The 21,521-nt window shown below is 43.9% G+C and overlaps 1 protein-coding gene across 11 annotated transcripts in view; it reads right to left on the minus strand.

Moving 5' to 3' along the window:
• The window catches only part of CDC14B (cell division cycle 14B), a gene marked incomplete at its 5' end in the record, with an annotated part of 123,692 nt that overhangs the window by 18,081 nt on the left and 84,090 nt on the right, over window positions 1-21,521 (minus strand). For all 11 annotated transcript variants that reach the window (XM_079790110.1, XM_079790104.1, XM_079790111.1 and 8 more), the window contains 5 exons: window positions 5,453-5,683; window positions 6,324-6,411; window positions 9,540-9,602; window positions 12,466-12,532; window positions 16,249-16,325. In XM_079790110.1, the coding sequence (XP_079646236.1) occupies window positions 5,453-5,683; window positions 6,324-6,411; window positions 9,540-9,602; window positions 12,466-12,532; window positions 16,249-16,325 (526 nt within the window). The remainder of the gene's footprint in view (window positions 1-5,452; window positions 5,684-6,323; window positions 6,412-9,539; window positions 9,603-12,465; window positions 12,533-16,248; window positions 16,326-21,521) is intronic.

The raw sequence follows: 21,521 nt of genomic DNA on the forward strand, positions 1-21,521 counted from the left end.
TAGTGGACTTTGGCGTAGGTGGATTATCCTCCATGTGGGTGGGCCTCATTCAGTCAGCTGAAGGTATGAACAGAACAAAAGACTGGCCTCCCCAAGCTAGGAGGGGCTCTCTAGCAGACCGCCTCCAGACTTCATGCCCACTGGCTCCTCTGGGTCTCCAGCCTGCCAGCCCACCCTAGTGTGTGAGCCAATTCCTTATCATAGATCTCCTTCTATGTATCATACATATCCTATTGGTTGTTTCTCTGGAAAACCCTCATTAATACAGATTTTGGTACCATAACAATAACAATACGTAAAAATGCGAAAGTGGCTTTGGCTCTGGAATTTAAAGGCTGCAGGAGTTACAAGGCTCCTGTAAGAAAACACCTAGACTGCCTTGAAGGAGCTGTCAGCAGGAATATGCACGGATTCTGGAGCAGACACAGGTGGAAATGAAGACCATGTTATTGGAAAATAGAAGAAAGGCCATCCTTGTTAGAAAGAGGCCAAAATCCTGGCTGCATTGTGCTTGCAGGCCTTATGGAAAGCAAAACTTGTGAGCAGCGACCTTGCATATTTAGCAAAGGAGATCATCCGTGAGCGAAGGGTTGAAGGTGCAGCCTGGGATCTCCTTACTAACATGTAAACTACGAGCAGAGGGAGATGAATCTAAGAACTTTTTAAACAAAAAGGAACCAGAAACTAAACATTTTGAAAATTCTAGGCCTATCCATACAGCAAAAAGCAAGCACACATGTTCTGAAGACACCACCAATGGTGTGGTTGAACAGGCAACTCCATAAAGACATTACCCATGGATGTAATCTCCAGAAGCCAGAAATAAAGACACAGAGGTCTGCACGGCTGCCACCACCCAGGCCAGGGGCATGGACCAGGCTACCAGGACCCATGACTTCAGGGACAAGGCCACCACCAGAGCCAAGGAGGCGGGCCTGCCTCCCGTGTGGACCTGCGGAATCGATAATGGAGCCAGACAGCACACTTCTCATTTGGCTTCGGATGATGGGCACACAGTGCAGTACACAGATCTTGTAATATAGGAACCCAAACCTGAAACCTCTATGATCATATTAACCAATGTCACCCCAATAAATTTGATTTAAAAAAGGGAAAAGAATAACTTCCCAAAGCCAAAGGGAGGAAAATCCACCCAACTCTTACACAGCTAAGGGAAAACTATATATATTACTCACGTGGTAGTGACAAGATTATTTTGGTCTCAAATAACATTTTAAAAGGACATTTAACAAGCTATTATTGCCCTAGCTGGTTTGGCTCAGTGGATAGAGCGTCAGCCTGTGGAAGGAAGAGTCCCAGGTTCAATTCAGGTCAAGGGCACATGCCTGGGTTGCGGGCTTGATCCCCAATAGGGGGTGTGCAGGAGGCAGCCAATCAATGATTCTCTCTCATTGATGTTTCTACCTCTCTCTCCCTCTCCCTTCCTCTCTGAAATCGATAAAAATATGTGTTTAAAATAAAAATGTGATCAGTCATCATAAATGTCCCTTGTGCACTTGAGACAACAGTGCATTCCGTTGGTGGGCAGGGTGCTCTGTAATGTAGCTGGTTTATTGTGGTGGTCAATTCCTGCATTTCTTCTGTCTGGTTTCTCTACCCATTATTGAAAGTGGGATATTGAAAATTTCCAACTATTTTTGGACAATTGTTTATTTTCCCCTTCAATTCTGTCCAATTTTCTTTCCCATATTCTGAAGGTCTATTAGACATGTAAAATGTTTATACGTGTTATACCTCCTTACCATATTTAATCTTTATTAACCTTTTGCACTCGGATGTCGAGTGTGACTCAACACGGTTAGCATTAGAATAAAGGAATCGAGAAAAAAGCAAGCGAGTGCAAAGGGTTAATATACTAGTGGCCTAGTGCATGAAATTCATGCGGGGGAGGGGGGGATGTCCCTCAGCTCAGCCTGCACCCTCTCCAATCTGGGACCGCTCAAAGGATGTCCTACTGCCAGTTTACAGGGATCGGGCCTAAACCGGCAGTCGGACATCCCTCTCACAATCCAGGACTGCTGGCTCCTAACTGCTCACCTGCCTGCCTGCCAGCCCCCAACTGCCCACCCCCCGCCACCAGCCTGCTCGCCCTCAAATGCCTCCCTGCCAGCCTGATCACCCCCAACTGTCCCCCGTGCCAGTGTGCTAGCCCCCAACTGCCCCCCCCGCCAGCCTGCTCGCCCCCAACTGCCCCCTGCTGCCGGCCTGCTCACTCCAAACTGCCCCCCCACGCTGTCCTGATCACCCCCAACTGACCCCCACTGACGGCCTGCTTGACCCCAACAGGACCCCCTGCTGATCTGCTCAGCCCCAACTGCCCCTCGCCCCACCGGCCTGATCACCCCCAACGACCCCCCCCACCAGCCTGATCACCCACAACTGCACTCCCCTCTTGGCCTCTAACCGCCTCTACCTCGTCCCTGCCACCATGGCTTTGTCCAGAACGTCCGGACGGTCTCCTGGAAGGTCTCCCAGTCTAATTAGCATATTACCCTTTTATTAGTATAGATAGAGGCCTGGTGCACGGGTGAGGGCCGGCTGGTTTGTCCTGAAGGGTGCCCTGGATCAGGGTGGGGGTTCCCTTGGGGCATGGGGCAGCCTGGGCGAGGGACCTGTGGTGGTTTGTAGGCCAACCACGCACTCATGGGGTGAGGGTCCCTGCTGGGAGGCCGTGGCCAGACTGGGTGAGGGACCTATGGCTGTTTGTAGGCTGGTCAAGACCCCCAGCGGGGACTCTTACTCCATGGGGGCGTGGCCAGCCTGGGTAAGGGGGTAAGGGCCATTTTTAGGCTGGCCACACCCCCCAGCGACCCAGGCCCCCAGCCACTCCCTTTTTTTTTTTTTTTAGCCACTCCTTGAGCGGAGGCAGGGCGATCGGGAAGCTTGGCTTCCTCTGTCGCCAGGGGCAACCCAGGCCTCCTGCTCACTCTAGCTCCGAGGCTGCTGCCATCTTTGTTGGGTTAATTTGCATACTCACTCCTGATTGGCTGGTGGGCAAAGCGGAGGGACGGTCAATTTGCATGTTTCTCTTTTATTAGTGTAGACTAGAGGTCCGGTGCATGAAATTTGTGCACGGGGGGGGAGGGGTATTGTCCCTCAGCCCAGCCTGCACCCTCTCCAATCTGGGACCCCTCAAGGAATGTCCAGGCCTAAACAGGCAGTTGGATATCCCTCTCACAATCCAGGACTGCTGGCTCCCAACCGCTCGCCTGCCTGTCTGCCTGATTGCCCCTAACCGCTTCTGCCTGCCAGTCTGATCACCCCCTAACCACTCCCCTGCCAGCCTGATTGACGCCTAACTGCTCTCCTGCCAGCCAGATTGCCCCTAACTGCCCTCCCTTGCCGGCCTGGTCACCCCTAACTGCCCTCCCCTGCAGGCCTGGTCCCCCCCAACTGCCCTCCCCTGCCGGCCATCTTGTGGTGACCATTTTGTGTCCACATGGGGGCAGCCATCTTTTGTGTTGGAGTGACAGTCAATTTGCATATTACTCTTTTATTAGATACGATAATGCCCCCTTTTGACTCATAACCTTTCATTAAAGTCTACTTTGTCTGATATCAGTATAATCACCTTTGCTCTCTTTTGGTTGCTATTTATATGAAGTACCTTTGCCCATCCTTTCACTTTCAATCTATTTGTGTCTTTGGATCTAAAATGAATCTCTTTTATTTTTAAAAGCCATTCTTCCAATCTCATCTTTTGATTAGAGAGTTTATAGCTTAAGTAACAGTAGTAACAGCCTTTATAAGTGTCCAGTGTATTTACTCTGAGCAAAGATCTGTATTTCTCAGATAGCTTCTGGTGACTAGCTAGTGTCCTTCCGTTCAACCTTCAGCTTTCCTTACACGGGAAGTCCAGTGGTAGCAAACTCCCTCACCTTTTAGTTATCTGGGAATGTCTTAATTTCACCCCATTTTTGAGAAAAGGTTAAGCCAGATGCAGGATTTGCGGTTGACTCTTTTTTCCCTTCAGCACTTTGACTACCAAGTGTCCTAAAGCATGTACACACACACTTTAACAGCTAAGCTCAGCTGATGTTTCTTTTCAGCCAGGTAAGCTCTGAACAAAGGAATTTCATCCTAAAATGCTACTGGAAGATGGAAAACACAGTTGAAGTACAAACACTGCCTTTATAATTATTCACAGTGTGTATACCCTATTTCCCCCAAAAATGTATGGACACTTTAACAGCTGATAACTCACTTCATTTTCATTCCTTTTTAGGTTTAACTGATTTGAAATAATGGGTGAGGCCAGACTAAGATTTGAACAAAGAAAAATTATCCACTAGGCTTTTTTATGAGGATACATAAAATATAAAGTTTATGTTACAAAACCAAAAACAGTTGACGAATCAAGGTCACACAAATACTGAACAAAATGATTCTTGATGTTTGCGATTCCATTGTTTCGCAATATTAGCAGTGCCTGGATCAGAATAGTCATCAGTTTGAAAACAGGGGTTGACAAAAAATAATATTCATTCTGTAGCTTCTTTTAAATTTTGAAAATGAACTGTATGTTAATAAAAACTGACTTTATAATCATTCAAAGTGCATATACATTTTTTGGGACACCCTATAGATAAACCTTCTGATGAGAAATCTATTGACATCTTACTGGGGTCCCTTGAATGTGATAAGTTGATTTTGTTTTACTGTTTCCAAGATTCTCTTTGCCTCTGACTTTAGATTGATAATAATGCATCTGGGTGTGGGTCTCAGAGTTTATCTTGCTTGGGGCTCCCTGAGTTTCTTTGGTGTTTACATTCATGTATTTCTTCAAATTTGGGAAGCTTTCAGCGATTATTTCTTCAAACAATCTGTCTGCTCTGCTCCTTGACATACCCTAAGAGCCTACTGAACAGCAGGCACGAAGCAGATATGTGATGAATAAGTGAATACATTTCCATGTGATAAGCCTTTGTAGGGTTACCTATGAACACAATTTAACTTGTTATACTTTTCATATGAAATTAGGGTTTTAAAGCATTCTTTATATGTAGAGTTTTTTTATGTCAGTAAAACCACAATAAAGTGGGTTTAAGAAAAAAGCAACTTATGCCCGGCCAATGTGACTCAGTTGGTTGAGCACCCTCCCAGACACCAAAAGCTGGTGGGTTCCATTTCATGCCAGGGCACATGCCCGGGCTTTGGGCTCGGTTTCCAGTAGGGGGCATACAGGATGCAGCTAATTGATGTTTTTCTATCATCAATTTTATCTCTTTTTTCCTCTCCTTCCTCCCTGTGAAATCAATAAAAAAAAAATCTAAAAACAAGCAAGTTAAAATAGAAAAAATGCCTTCTGTAACCACAAAAGCAGCTTCGTGTGTCCTAGCACATCATCTAAATAACCATGGTATATACACAAATATACTCACACATCTATACATGCATGCCCACAACTCTTTAACCAACCCTACAGACATACCTTTACAATGTACTGCAATGGCACCCTCGGCACTTTCACAAATATCCAGAAATTCTTTGACGATCGCATCAGTAGGAGTGCTGCCATCCGCAAAGAAAAGATCATAGTGATCGAAACCAGCATTCGTAAATTGTTTGGCATTATACATCCTTTTATTCAGACGGATAATGGTAGTAACGTTGTGATTCTTAAAATAGGGAATGTAAGCCTCAGGAGAATGTTGGTAGTAACCTACATAAAGAAATTACCAAACGTTGTAAAATGCAGAAAGAAAACAATGATAACAATTTCATCTGTAATTGTGTGGAATTACACACATAGTGTGCTAATAGTGTCTAGACTGGGCATTGAATACCAATCTATAATAATAAAAGCATAATATGCTAATTAGACAGGATAAACAGATGTCCTTCTGGACAAAGCCACTGCAGCGGTGGTGGAGGCAGAGGCAGTTAGGGGAGATCAGGCAGACAGGCAGGTGAGCAGTTAGGGGCGATCAGGCAGGCAGGCGAGCGGTTGGGGCGATCAGGCAGGCAGGTAGGCGAGCAGTTAGGGGTGGTCAGGCAGGCAGGCAGGTGAGTGGTTAGGAGCCAGCGGTCCCAAATTGTGAGAGGGATGTTCTAGATTACGAGAGGGTACAGGCTGGGCTGAGGGACAACCCTCCCCCCCATCCCCACCCCACCCCCTTTGCCCGGGCCTCTACTTTGAGTATAAGTGTAAAAAAATAAATTAAATAAAGTTAAATCCAGGCAGAATAATGTACTGAAATGATCAAGTACCTTAGTTGAACTCTTAGGCCTCTTAAAAAAAAAAGGGGGGGGGGGCGATACTTTTAATAAGAAAACTACCCGGGTCCCATATTTTTGCATACCACTTTCAAGTCTGGTTCTTGAATGAGGTCCACAGAAGGCAATAAATCGGCCTGGTATTATCCAATTTAAATCTCCATTTTCAGCTTTCTGCGAAGAGACCAGCATGATTCATTTTTAGACTTAATCTCCTCTCCACACCCCTTCTCAATATTGAGTGCCTGCTGAACTTCAGATCCATTTGCTTTAGCAGAAACGCTGTTTATAAATGATGAAGCAGGACACTAAATTTGAGCCTGCTCTAAATATTCCAGGGAAGAGTCAGTTGACTTTTTCTGGTCCTAATCACTTTCTTTTAAGTGTTTCTTTGCTTGGATAGTCAGCCTTCAGAAAACAATTGACTGCTGCTATCTAAAATATACCTAAGTACTTCGGTTATCTTATCCAAGTAAATTCTCATATAGCTGCTACTAATTAATATAAAAGTAAACTTTTCCATTAGGAGTGATCTGGAAACTCCCATTTTCCTAAATGACTAACTGGCTTCCAATATGAGCAATCTTGACTCACTGAGCAAAGAAGAAAAAAGTAGCTATTCAGGCTCTGGGACTTCCGATGTTTACTTTTTATTTGTAGAAACATGTCTTTGCATCATGTTGCTAGCTATTTAATAAGAAGGTCGCTGAAAATATTTTACTAAACCACCAGGAAATTTGAAATTGTAAGTATACTAAGATCACTATAGGTCTCTAGAAAAAACCTGAACTTTAAAACACTTTACTCCTGTTATTAAGTCCTTTCCATAACAATTATTATAAAATAAATAGAATTCAAATTAAATAACAATAAAAATGGTTACACAAAGACTTGAGCAGGAAGTAGGAGACACTTGAGAGTGCAGAAGAAAACTAATGATAAAAATAAGATCAGTTAGCTTTGCTGGGTGTGTATATGTGTATCGAAGACTAAGTAAGAAATAGACTGAGCTGCTTAGACATCACAGGCCACAGGCCCATAACCTAAAACCAAGTTACTTAATTATCACGGAGAAGAATTGGTGAGCCCGTGTCCCATGCTAACAGGTCTAAATGGGAACGAGGAAAGTGTTGCTCGTGTATTCTGATTTTCAAGTGAAAACAGAAAGTTTTTAATAAGAAACCTGCAGTTAGATTTCATTGAATCGTAGGTGAAAAGAGGGGAGGAGAGAGAGAGGGATCAAGGATCAAGGAATCAACAAAACACTAACCCAACATTTCTAAATACACTGTGGAGACCGAACAAAACCAGTCTGTGAGCTCTTGTCTGTAGCTGCCCGAAGAGTCCCCGTGTCTCAAAGCAATTTCACTGAAAGTAAACACACTGTGGTGACCCTGCTCCCTGCCAGCACCGGCATTTCTGCGTTAGTGAGAGAAGCCAACGAGTGCCGTGTCACTCCCGAGGGGCACACGGCGGCATCGCTGTGCGCATGGAAGGAACACCGAGTGCTGGTTTAGGAGTTCTGCTTACCTAGGAAAGATATTTTATTTTAACTGTTTAATTTTATAAGGACAAGCACCAGAAGAGTGTAATAATTAAGTTGCAGTCGATAGTGTAATGTGGTAATGAAATACATATTGTACTTTAGAAATGTATTGCCCTAACAGAGAATAAAGACAGGGTGTGCCCTAAAGAATCGCACATTTTGCTTTTACATTTTGGGTGTATCTCTGTAATGACTGATCATAACTACTAACCCTACTCATCAATAAAACAGTTCAGTTATACCTAAGAGCTTAAAATAATTAGAAATTAACTGTTAAAGAATAGTTATGTGAGGATTCAAGATATTGCTGCATAAAATGCTGTCTGAAATCACTGATTATCAGTGACAATGTCTGCTCCAGATAACTATCTCTACTAATAAAAGGGTAATACGCTAGTTAGGGCAGACGCCTTCCAGACGTCCATCCTGACAAAGCCACAGCAGCTGCGAGGCCCGGGACGCACCGCAGCCGTGGACTCAGGCAGCCATGAGCCCCGGCGGCTGTGAGGCCTGAGCCCCAGCGGCTGCGAAGCCTGGGGCTCAGGCCTCACAGCCGTGGCGGCAGGCAGTGGCAGCAGCAGCGGGGTGATGGGGGCGGTGCCTTCCCCTGATCAGCCTGGTCGCCTCCTGCAGAGGGAGGCCAGACTGCAGCTTAGGCCCGCTCCCCGTAGGACATCCCCTGAGGGCTCCCAGACTGTGAGAAGGGGCAGGGCGGGCTGAGTGACCTCCCCCCCACCCCCGCAGTGCAAGAATTTTCGTGCACCAGGCCTCTAGTAGTAAGATAAGAAGATAAGACCCCACAGCATTCTTGGCTGAAAAGGACCTTCAGCATCTTACTCGTTATCTATTTGGAAGGTGGGATAAACAGTAGAATCAAGTCACTTTTCTTTAAAAGAAATACACTGCATTAAAGTATAGAGGACACCTGTGGTTTTGCCCACCTGGACTCTCTTCCTTTTTTGGTCTGTGTGGTTGATAGGGCTGGCCCAGCACTCCAGCTCCTGGGGGAGTTGAGTATGCTCCCTTACCTACCCCCTCCCTTGCTGGGAATATGCCTGGTTGAGAGCTAGGGATATGATCTAAGCCAGGCCAAGGAGAGGATCTCTTCGGTCTCCTGCTGGAGCCTGGGTACTTTTTGGGTGAGTTTGGCAACCAGGAGAGCCACAGTGGCTGGTGGCTATCATTACCACTCCTGAGGGCCAGCCCGGGACACAGCGCCTCCTTCAGCACAGTTTCTGGTGAGAGAGTGAGTACCTGAATCTGGTCATGCGTGATGGTACACTTGCTCCTGGCCTTTTTACGTATGAAAATCAATAAATCTTCCCTTTTTTATTTAAGCCATATGTGTTTACTTTGTGAAATTCACAAGCAGAAGTGTCCTGACTTCATGCAAACGGTAATGATAAAATATATTCTCCAGAGGTTAGTTAGATGCATCATCACTATCTATTCATCTCATCAGATTCTGTGCTAAGGGTTTTACAAACATGGTCTCATTTAGGCACCAGATGAAAGTCATCATTACTAAAAACGTTTAAACTGAACCTAAGGAAACAGCGCGGAGCACGGCCTTCCCTCTGGAAGGAGGGAGCACCGAGGGCAGATGCCCAGGAGGAACTGGGCTGCGTGCGAGGATCACGCGGGACTCTTTCATACTCTACATACACCCCCACTGTTCAGTGTTTTTAAAAACAGTGATACTTCGGTAAGGAAGACATAAGTAACAGAATTAAAATCAATGTACTTGAAAACTTACTTCATAGTGTTCATATTCATCAAGTCTGAATGAGTTGAAATTAAAGAAGCCATACTGCATTGCCTAAAATCCAAAGGAAAGCTTTTAAGAACAAAGATGCAAATAAGAAATGATTTCCAATCCAATTTCCTAATATCAGGAGGCACCCTCCAAAAACCATTATCATATTCAGATTATGTTGCACTGAATAGTTTTCTAAAGAGGTGGAATATGTCTTATAAAGGCTCCCAACTAGTTCTAACTAGTTACTAGTACATCAATATTTACTTTGAGATTTGATATTTTATCTTATCCTATCTGTGCAGAGCTAAAAAAAAATCAATCCTTCAAAGTAATCCCTCTGATTAGATCTACACGACTCAGGCTTCAAATATAATGCACGAACTCAATAGCCCCCAAACAATAATAGAGGAAAGAAAGGTTAGTTTATCACAAATGAATCCCACACACTTCAAAAACATTTTTTTTTAATTTACTTATAACTTACATTTTCATTTTAATTATATGCATATTCCTAAAAACAAAGTTTAGCTAAAGAAGTTACAGGACTGAGCTTTAGGCATCCCAACATTTAGAGGTTGTATTTCTCAAGAAATTCAACCATGAACCTATTCATCCTAGGATATGTGGCTTTTGCCATTTCAAATATAACTACTATTTATGCTCATTTTATATAGAGCAAAAATTACATTTTCACTTTCAAATTCCTCTTGGGTTAAGAGATTAATATTTCCTCTACAGCCCAGAGATCAAACACTAAAATTCAAAATTCAAAATGTCTTCTTTCAATTAAAAAAACAACAACAAAAAAACCACACTTAAGTTTTCCATTCTGGGTTGCAGCGGGCAGAGCATGCTATGTGAAATGAGCAAAGGATCTATACTCTGAGGCAAGGGTGAGCTGGCCGCCTCAGAGAAGTATTCTCTGAGCCAGACAGTATGTACGCTAGAATTCTTGATCAACAAGGTAATCTTGTTAACTAATGTTACCCCAATAAATGTAATTTAAAAAAATGTAAAACAGCAAAAAACATGGGTGACTTTACAAGTCCAGTTTTCAAAATTTAAAGTACTGAAATATAAATGAAAAAATATGAAGATACAATACCAAGCAAAAAGGTCTCATTTTATGAAGTGTAGTTATTTAAATGCTAGCTCCAAGACCAAACCCATGATGAATTTTATTTCCTTGAATTCAAAATACTCAATATATGTCATATTTGGACTAGAGATGTTCCTAACAGAATGATGCAATAAAATGCAGTTTACAGGAAATTTCTATTCTTCTTTGAATTTCATAAGGAGATCCCATTAGAAGTAGCACTAATAGCATTTATAAATGTTTCAGGCACACAATATTCTAAATCAGTCACAAACAAATGCTTAAATTGAAAATCAGAAGCTGTTGACTTCAATAAAATTAAATATATTGTGAAAAGTGCAATCTTTGACTTACAGTTGCTAATTAGATCTGGCTAAAAACAAAAACAAACAAACAAAAAAAAACTAAGTGTGGCCACTGTGGCTCAATGGTTGAGCAACGACCCAGAAACAAAGTCACCTGTTGGACTCCCAGGTTTCGGGCTCAATCCCCAGTAGGGGGCGTGCAGGAGGCAGCTGATCCATGAAATTTCTCTCTCATCGATGTTCTATCTCTCTATCCCTCTCCTTTCCTCTCTCTCTAAAAATCAATAAAAATGTATTAAAAAAACAAACAAAACTAAGGCAAGAATTAACAACAGACAGCTATACACTGTTACAGACCATTTCCCAGGCCTTCAGAGTTTTTTTGCTCTTTTTTGAAAGGTGGTGGGAAATGAGAAAAGGTTGGCCCAGGGTCCTGACTGTGCACCTGCCAACATTAGCAGCTTCCTGGGGTCCATCTGATGGGCTGTAACTCAGTCAGGAGGGATCATGTAGACCTGCCATGCCTCCTCTCCTGAGAGAGCCCATCACCTGCTGAAACTGAGGCCTGGGGGGAGGGGGGGCTGCCTCAGTCACCTGCACCCGTCCCAGAGTTGCTGGACTCAACCCCAAAAGAATTAAAATGTATACTAATTAATCTCTGACTTTGTATACTAATTAGTCCTCTCATCTTAATCCACAACATTTCTGTCAAAATTCTCAAAAGCCACCATGTTTCAGCATACAAGAAAGTAAAGCTGGGTTCCTTTTGCCTCTGAAAATACAAGTCCCATAAACACTCGAGAGGTCACTGAAGGCTTACTGATTCATAGGCTACTGACTTAAAGTTCTAGTTGCTTGTGCTGTCCTGACATCCAAGAGATACACCCAAGGGAGTGAGGTTTACCACCGGGGTCCGCTGCGCCCCGAACTCCAGGGGATCCTGTTCTTTTGGAATGTGATATGCAGGGAATCCCCTGGTGCCAGAGAAAGCAAGCAGCCTGGTTATAAAACATAGGCGCTACTTTAAAGTAGCTTTTCAGTAGTGACCTACTTGGTTTTATATGTTAACTAATGGGCTATTAGTATACAAACTTTTCGCTATTCAGATCCTGTGAATTGGAAATTGACTACTTGAAGACTCAAAACCAAGTGTACGACACTGTTATAAACATGTAAATAGGATTGGTGGGAATCCTATTTATGTATCTTATGCAAACACATAAATCCAAGAGAAGTTGGGAATCAGTAAATCTATTGCCATTCTGTTTTTCTCTGAAGTCACAACACACTCAGAGTCTGGATTTAGAACCCAATTACCTAACTGTCTGATTGTCCACTGTTACTCAAGTGGCTTCTCCACTCATGCAGAGACGCTTTCAGATTCAGAACAAACTTCCCCAGGGGGGGCCCTTCTCATGTTCGTGGAGAAATGGGTGGAGGTCTTTGGGGGGAAGACCTGTCTTCCCTGGGCGGTGCTCCGTTCTCCAGCACAACGGTGGGGGCGTCCGCAGTCACCTACCTTCTTCACCGCGTGAAAACAGTCCAGAAGGGTAATGAAGAAATTGCAGCTCCCATAGGCAGCGTCTCTGAAATCCCAAGAGCAGTGAAATACGCAGCTCAGTTAATTTTCTGCAGTACATTTACTCAACACAAAGCTGACTAGAATTTAAAATCAAACATGCACTCAGAGCAAGTCTCAGGGGGTGGGGTGAGAGAAGAAAATTTGTTGTTTGGGTTTTAAATAAAAGTCACTGATACAAATTTCACTGCCGTTTCTACCTCCTCCAGTAGATACCGTTTAATAAACAGGGATCAATAAGGACCACTTCCTAAACTGTGAGAGATCTCTCTGGATCCGCTTGGGCTTTGATGGCTGAGCTTCAAGTTACCCATCAACAATATGGACCCCTGCCACCAGAGGGCAGGTATTTGAATTCTCTCTCCATACCACAAAATACAGTACCACCTGTTACCAGGAAAGACTGGTTTTTTATTCTGTATATATGTATCTCTGTGTGTGTGCGCGTGTAAGCACACGTGTACTTGTATATACCTCCATCCAAGTAGGAACAAGAAGGTAGTATCTGAAATACTAGGTGCAAGCTAAAACGTTTTTCTCCCCTCATTATGCTTTTACAATTTTACACTTTTTAACAATTTAACTGGGTAACTTCTCTCTGATCCTTAAAGAACACAGTACTACTAAAACCCCAGGAATGACGGCACCGACTACGCTTAGCAGAATCGCTCTGCTCTTGGGAAGTGCTAACGTCAGTTTGCAGTCAACTCGGCCAGAGCTGCACCAACACTCAGCAACACTCACTGCATGGCTCTCACACCCCTGAGGGTCTTGTCCAGAAAAACAAGGCGCTCCTCCACGGCCACCCTCTCCTTTCTCACTACCCGGAGCCGTTACAAAGCGCACCTCTGGGGAATGGGGAATTAGTAAGATAAAATCCACTTAGTTATGCTCATCCTAGACATGCCAGACCACCGTGCCTCTCGGCATGGCACATCCGGTCCTTCTGTGGAACGGTGGCTACTGGTGCTGGCAAGTGCCTGCCTTAGTTATAATATTACTAACCTGAGAAATCAAACTGCACATTTAAACTGTTTAATTCTTACACAAACCTTAAGAATGTTGGTGGTCATAGCAGCATTAAGCTAACACTGAGGAAAAGTTAGGGCGTCCCTCTCAGCTCCCACAGCGTCAGAGTTCCTGGCTGGCCTGGCCCGAGTTCCTGAGGAGTGTGCACGCTGGCCTTCACGAGGCTTGCGCACATTTATTATACCTGCCACTCTGTGTAAGCTTCAGAGTTTAAAAGCTGCTCTTCTAAAGCTGGAAGTGGCCTGCATTTTACCAACAGCTCATTGACAACATTCGGGAAGGAGAAAAGCAAAATGCCCCGTGGCAGCGATTCTCAGAGCGCGGTCCCTGGGCCAGCAGCATCAGTGCTACGTGAACTGTCAGAAACATCAAGTCTCAGGCTCCCCTGACCTGCTGGGTCAGAAGGTCTAGGGGTGGGGCAGGTGATCGTGATGTACAGCTTAAGGATCACTAACTACAAAATCAACACAAATACTTGTTTCATAGAAATAATTTTTCATGAAATAGGAATGTTTTTAGGAAGAGAAGCTAGTTAAGAAAGTGAAGTAGTTCCTCTAAATCAAAATCAAAATTATCAGTGGAAATAGGATGAACTGTCACGTGACATCCTGATGTTTTTAGTCACGTCTCCTCCTCAGCCAGGATGTTATCTTCTTAACCAACTGACAGCTCCTATCCGATCCAGGTAAGGCATGTTGATTCAGTCTTTGCATTCGATGCCTATTTTTGGAGAACCTACTGTGGGCCAAACCTTGCTCTAGTCAATGATGATCCAGCAAGCTTTCACCTGGGCTCGGCCTCAGTTCTGCCTCACATGTCGCACTGTCTGAATGGCCAACAAGAACCTTTCCTTGTTCACTTGTCTGTTTCATCAACACCTCTGTCCCCCCCCAAGCAATCAGGCTTCTTCAAAACAGCAGCATGGCAGCTATGGATCTGGATGCAAACCTTGGCAGGAAGAGGGGGCTTGGCACTTTGATCACTTAACAAATTTGGAAAATCAGATGCAAATCAATGGAGTATTGCTTAGAAACTGCAAAACAATGTCAAGTACTAGTTTTTAGGAATAACAGCTTTCACAGGATATTGTATTCATAATAGCCCAACACCTCAAATAGCCCAAGTACCTATCAAAAGGACAATGTAAATAAATTGTGACAAAGTCAGTTAATGGAATGCTATTCCATTACTTTCTATTATGAACGTAGTAAGAAGAAAAAGAATGAGCTGCAGATACCTGCCACAATATGGACAAATCTCACAGGTAGCGTTTAAAAAGCTAGATCCCAGCTCTCCAAAATGCACACTGTATGACTCCATTTATATAACGTTCAAAGGCTAGGATAAAGAAGCACTCCACCGAACACCATTATCACTGTTTATCGATGTGCCTGTCACTCAGGGACTAAAAATACAAGCATTTTTTTCTAAAGGAAGCACATGGTTGCCGTTATATTTTAGGTGGAGAAGAAAAATGAAGCACTTTCCAGTTTAGAAAATAACATCACCCCTTTCTACCCCTTCCAATACAGAGTGTTTAAGGTGATGCGTGCACTAGGAAGAAGGGGTGGCACTGGGTTCAGAGTAATTCTTCTGCTTTACTAAGTCACTAACATACAGTGTGGAGTGCAACAGGTCACCGTCGTAACAGACTGCAGACTGTCCTCACAGATCTATGTCATGGAGCAAGTCTGTGGCTGGTCCTGCAAAGTCACTGAAGGAGGGGTGCTGCCTGACATGAGGGAGACGCCTCCCGAAGCTCGTCCACAATGAAGGCGGATTACCGAGTAGAGCCTCCCATTTTAAAAGGAAGCCCACACCTTCAAAATCGGGCATTTGAGGTTTATGCAACAATCCTAAACCTACGGATTTCTGAGTGGAAGAATAATGCGATATTTGAGATTATCCATACAGCAGGCAACAAGTAAAATTATTTCACACATTCACTACACATTCAGCACCATATAAGCATTTAGATTATATAGTTAAGTCAAATATTTTGTAAACAGGTAGAAAAACTTTCAGAACTTAATTTAATTTAAAGAAAAAGGGTTTTTCCCCGAGATCTTCAGTACAATCACGTAGTAGGTGTGAGAGGAGAGTGAGGACGGCACCCTTCACACACAGGCATCGCTCATCTAGCAGCTCTGAGGCACAGCCACTGGTTTTTCTAGTAGTGATGCCACGTTAGCAGCCTCACCCACTATCTCTGCTGGCTGTGTCCTCAGGAGAAAAGGGTTAGTTTTTACCCCAGAAATTAACTAGTGGGAAAATTTATTTCTGAATCCCTCAGGAACCAAACTCTTCCGAGGTAGCTTTGAGTACCCTAAGTCAGGAGCCTCATCTGACGGTTCCATCAAGGGGAGTGGTTCTCAGCAGAGCAACCCGCACCACACGCCAGGGTCATCGGGCAACGCCTGCGCACCTTTTAGCTTTGACAATTGTTGTGGGGGCGGAGGTGTCACTGGCATCTAGTGGGCAGAAGCCAGGGTGCTGCTGAACACCCTACAATACACAGGGCAGCCCCACAACAAGATACCAGTCGTGTACCTACTGAGTAAGCTCATCCCCGGGTTACCTGCCCTCGCCCTGGCAAGACTATTTACCAGGTCCGCCTTTCTCCGAAACCCCTGCACCCAGGTATTTCTGGCAAGGGCCTGAGTAAATGAATCTACCATATCATCTTACATTTACCTGAAAGGAATGTAGGATGTATCGCCGAACATTAATATTGAATATGCTTCTTCTGGAGTTCTCCCCAAATATATAACCTACATTTGAAAAGAAGAAAAGGGCAATTTACTTCTAAACGAAGATGCAGTGCTGTCGCTGCCAAGCTCCGTTCCATTTCTAGCCTGGTTCCCCGGCCTTCCCAAGGACCCAGCCACCCAGCCCTGCCAGTGAATCCTCTTTTGTTTAAATCTGCCACAGCTTGTTGCTGTTGTTGCAATAAGAGCCGTGACAAACAGGTTTCCGAAAGAGCTGTTTGCGGCAGGAAGTACAGCAATTTAAAAGCAGATTTTCTAGCCCCGGCCAGTGTGACTCCGCTGGCTGGGCATCCTCCGGAGTGCCGAAAGGTTGCCGGTTCGATTCCCAGGCAGAACACATGCCTGTGGCAGGCTGAAGCCCCAGTAGGGGGAGTGCAGGAGGCAGCCAGCTGATGCTCCGCTCTCACATGGGTGATGTTTCTCCCCCTCCCTTTCTCCTCCCTAAAAATAAATTAAAAACAAACAAAGACCTACAGTGATTTAAATAAATAAATAAAAACAGATTTTCTAGGTCAGAGCACATGCTTCCTAAACATCCACAAAGTGACAGTAAAGAGGTGTGTGGGGAATGGGGTTGGGGTGGACTGGGATGGGGATGGGTGGAAAGGGGCACAAAAGTAGAACAAAAATTTTGATTCATGCCACCCAGTAGATGTAGAAACATCGATGAGAGACAAACATCAACCAGCTGCCTCCTGCACACCCCCTACTGGGGATGTGCCCGCAACCAAAGTACATGCCCTTGACAGGAATCGAACCTGGGACCCTTCAGTCCACAGGCCGATGCTCTATCCACTGAGCCAAACCAGTCAGGGCCACAAATCTTTTAATAAAAAAATTTTCATTCAGCCCCTACTCCAACACACTTCCTTTCTCTTCTAAGACTTACTAGATAACATCAGTCTTTTCTTCATTCTACTTGGACTTCCTAGCAGACTCCTTCCAAAGAAACCACCCTTAAACAAAAAAACACAACAAAACAAATAAAAGGATACCTTGAGGCCAATGAAGGTGAGAATAGGATTTGATTCAGGTGTGTGTGTGTGTGTATGTATGTATGTATACTGGTACATACACATAATTTAAGTAAATTAGTTCAATGAAATCCAGAGACCTCTTTCCGATTTTCTAATAAGACCTCTCAAATTATAGAAAGTTTTCCTTAAGCACCAGATTAATGATAATTCCTCCTGCTCAAGAATGCACTTCTTTGGTTTCGCTCTTTACTAACACTGCAATGGCATTATTTCCTTCTAACTTCCAAAACAAAAATAGTCTCTAGTACATTAAATAATTGTAGGTTAGCCTTGGAACACAAGTTCAACTCAAAAAAGACAATAATGTAACAATTTTTCCTATAAGGAAACAAAACCTAATTCCTAGTGATGAACTTTAAAAAATGTAGCTTTTAAATCCCGTTGGGAGAAATACAACCAAAGAAAATGAATAAGAAGGAAAAAAAAAAAATTCAGCTGAGGAATGCCTGTATATGAACAGATAGTCTACTTACATAATGCTATGGTAAGAATGTCATGTGCCCCTGCCAATTCATATGTTGAAATTCTAAGTATTAGTACACGAGGCCTTTGGGAAGTACTTGGCCATTAAGTGTGCAGCCCTCAGAGATGGGCCTGATGCTTATAAGAGGCTCCAGAGACCCTCACCTCTCCCACAGGTGAGAGCCCTCAGCAGAGCACGCGTCCCCCTGACCTGACTCCCAGCCTCCAGAGTAAGGAGTACATTTCTGTTGTTTCTAAGTGTCCCAGTCTGGGATTTTGTTAATAGCAACCCCAAAGAACTAAGACACAACTATCAAAGAAATATTTGCTAACAATCTATAATTTTAAATTTTACACCCATTCACCTTCTTTCCTAGTCAAAAGGCCTCCCCCAAAGGAAACTATTCTAAATTTGTTACTTAAGAAAAATCCTATAAATGGCTCCCCTATTAACATAAATTCTCAAATCAGTAAACTCTAAGTCAATGCAATTCTATGAAACATCACAGTGTTCCTGACAATTTGGAAGCTAAGTGGCGTCTCAGATTCTTTTGGTCTGTTTCACGAGAAGCCATGTATATGGAATGGCCACTCTGATTCCACGCTGATGTCCAAAAATAGGAAGCAACCAATGATGAACAAGAGGGACATTAAACAGCTGTGTAGCCAGCTTCCAAGACAGCCCCTGTAATGCCCATCTCCTGGCATTTCCACCCTCACGGGTCCCACCATGAGTGGGCGCCTCTGTCTAAGCAACTGATGCTGTAGTAACGGCAAAGTGTGACTTTGGAGGCTAGGTCATAAAAGGCACTGTGGCTTCTGCCTTGCTTCCTCACGGACCCCTCACTCTAGCCCCAGGTAAAGCAAGCTATCATTCCGTGAGGGCACTCGGCCAGATCACATGACAAGGACCGGATGGTCTCGTCCAATTACCATCAATAACTTGCAGGCACGTGAATGGGCCATCTTAGCAGTGGGCCCTTCAGATGACGGCAGCCCAGGGGGATCCAGAAGCAGGCCTTCCGCTCCTCCTTCTGGCTCCCTCCCCCACAGAAACTGTTTCAGAGAATGTTAGTTATTGTTCCAGTCACTAGGTCATGGGATAATTTGTAATGCAGCAACAGGTAATACAGCAGCACAACAAATAATAGGGAAGTAATCATTTCAGTTTATTAAAAGTGGGTAAATAAATAAAAATATGTGACAAGGTCAGAGATGTTGAGGTCAGGAAGCCCCCACGGCGTAGGAAGCATCGATAAGGAGTGTATTGTTGTTTGGGTGTCTGTCTGTCTGTCTCTCTCTCTCAAGAAATCTCTCCAGTTCTGGCCGGTGTGGTTCAGTTAGTTGGAGCATTATCCTGTACACCAGAAGGTGATCAGCTTGCAGGTTGGGTCCCTGATTGGGGCGCATATGGGAAGCAACCAATCAATGTTTCTTTCTCTCTCTCTCTCTCTCTCTCTCTCTCTCTCTCTCTCTCTCAAATCAACTTAAACATTTGAAAAAGAAAAAAAGAAAAATCTGTCCTAAGGAGCAAAAAGCAATCTCATAAGAATGCAATACTGGGCTAGAGAATACGTAAGAAATCAGTAGTGCGTTTCAGTCACAGTACAAGGATCTTTTCTGCTGAACAATACCGAACCCATTTCTAGGACTCCCACCACCCCCATTTTCAAATTACCATCTGTCTGCCCCACCCCTGTGAAATTTCTGACCCTGGATTACTTAGTACTTATCTAAGTCTCACAACCTGGGAGGGGCCCAATTAGCAGTGGCTGAAACAAAAGGATCACAACCCGACAATCTCAAATAATAAAAACACGATTAAAAACTAAACACAATTATTTAGACACAGGCTTCTTATTTCTATTCTCATACAGACATTTTGAAGCTTAATCTATGTTACTGAAACATTACAAATCTTATCTGACTCAAGAATAACACAGAGTATTTAAATTCCACAACAAATGTTAAACCAGTAAACTATGTTCCAATAGTGTTCATGAGAAATGTCACGTAATGTATCTACGTCAATATTTTCCATGTCACAATATGTTCACGTCAGCCAGATGACATAGTCTTTCTGTGCCATGAACTTGATCTTTTCTAATAAAACCAAACCAAAACAAAACAAAAAAACCACTCTCCAGAATAACACAGAATGTTCATGATTCAATATAAGTTGGAAATAAGCTTAAAGATCCAACTACCGCATAAAAATGGTGAGCAGTGAAGGAAGATATATAATAAACAGCTTTATATGATAAAATAAGTAAATAAGATAAAATCACTTTCACAGTTTCTGCACAAATACTAGTAAGAAAAAAATTCTAAATTAATTTTTAGAAAAAGTCAGATGGTCTTATTTTTCAACAATTTTAGTTTTTCAAATTGCTATCCTATATAATAAAAGGCTAATATGCAAATTGACTGAATGGCAGAACGACTGGTCACTATGCTGCGCACTGACCACCAGGGGGCAGAAGCTCAATGCAGGAGCTGCTCCCTGGTAGTCAGTGCGCTCCCACAGGAGGAGCGCCGCTCAGCCAGAAGCTGGGCTCACAGCTGGCGAGCACAGTGGCGGTGGCAGGAACCTCTCCCACCTCTGTGGCAGTTGGGCATCCACTGAGGGGTCCTGGACTGCAAGAGGGCGCAGGCCGGGCTGAAAGACCCCCTGCCCAGTGAATGAATGTCGTACACACACACACACACACACACACACACACATATATATATAGTACACATATATATAGAGTAGGTTTGTATAGCGAGTCCCAATTTAGGTAAAGGGAAATTGGATGCCTGGAGTGGCAAACACTTATTTCCCAAGGCCAGGCAGCTCACAGATGTGAGGAACTGCCTGGAGGAAAAGTACACATGGATATACTATCTTACGGGTGGAGACAATTTTTTAAGACAAAAAAAAAATCTTAATTTAAAAAAGTGAAATCTCCTAATTTTTAAACACTGGAAAAAACAAACCACTATTTAGAAATACTCCGAGTTACATAAAGCTGGCAGGCTACTACTTTCCGGCCTTGGTGTTGACTGCTCACTCAGATCACACTGCTTGTTATTGATGGAAGAGGGCCTACTGCTCAGGCCTTATTTATAGACAAGAAACCATGCTATCTCAAACCAGTACAGAAACAGGAAGGCATCCAAACTCCAGAGCTTAACAGATCTGCAACCAAATATCACATATGGTCAGAGGGCCATTTCTCCTCACTCTTCCCCAAGGTTAACACCACCAGCAAGTGCGCATGCAGCTGAAATGTCAGGCAGGCTCACTAGGGTGAAGGGGAAGCTGTGATGAATGTGACGACTGCAGCCAGGTGCCTCCACCACAGGGCCTTTGCTCGGGCAGAGCCCGAGGGATGCTGCCCCCTCTCTGGGGCTCCAAGGCACCTCACCTCAGACTCCCTGGCGCCTGGTTCTTTTACAGCTGCCTGGTTGCTGTTCAACCCAGCCGTTCACAGACACTCAGGGAGGGTTTTGCCCGGGATGGGTGTTTACAAAGACTCTGGCTGTCCACCTGGTTCTGTCCTCCAGTCTCTGTTTCCCAGTCTCGACTGCTGTTTGCTAAACTGGATTATTACCCACTGTTTCCAGATCCTCTCCCCTCTGTTCCCCTTGTTTAACTCACGTGATCCCTGTATCCACCCGCCACCTTAACCAGAACTGACTAATCCAGGTCCAAAGT

The sequence above is a fragment of the Cnephaeus nilssonii genome, assembly GCF_951640355.1.
Source record: "Cnephaeus nilssonii genome assembly, chromosome: 14".
In the NCBI taxonomy this organism is placed as follows: Eukaryota; Metazoa; Chordata; class Mammalia; order Chiroptera; family Vespertilionidae; genus Cnephaeus; species Cnephaeus nilssonii.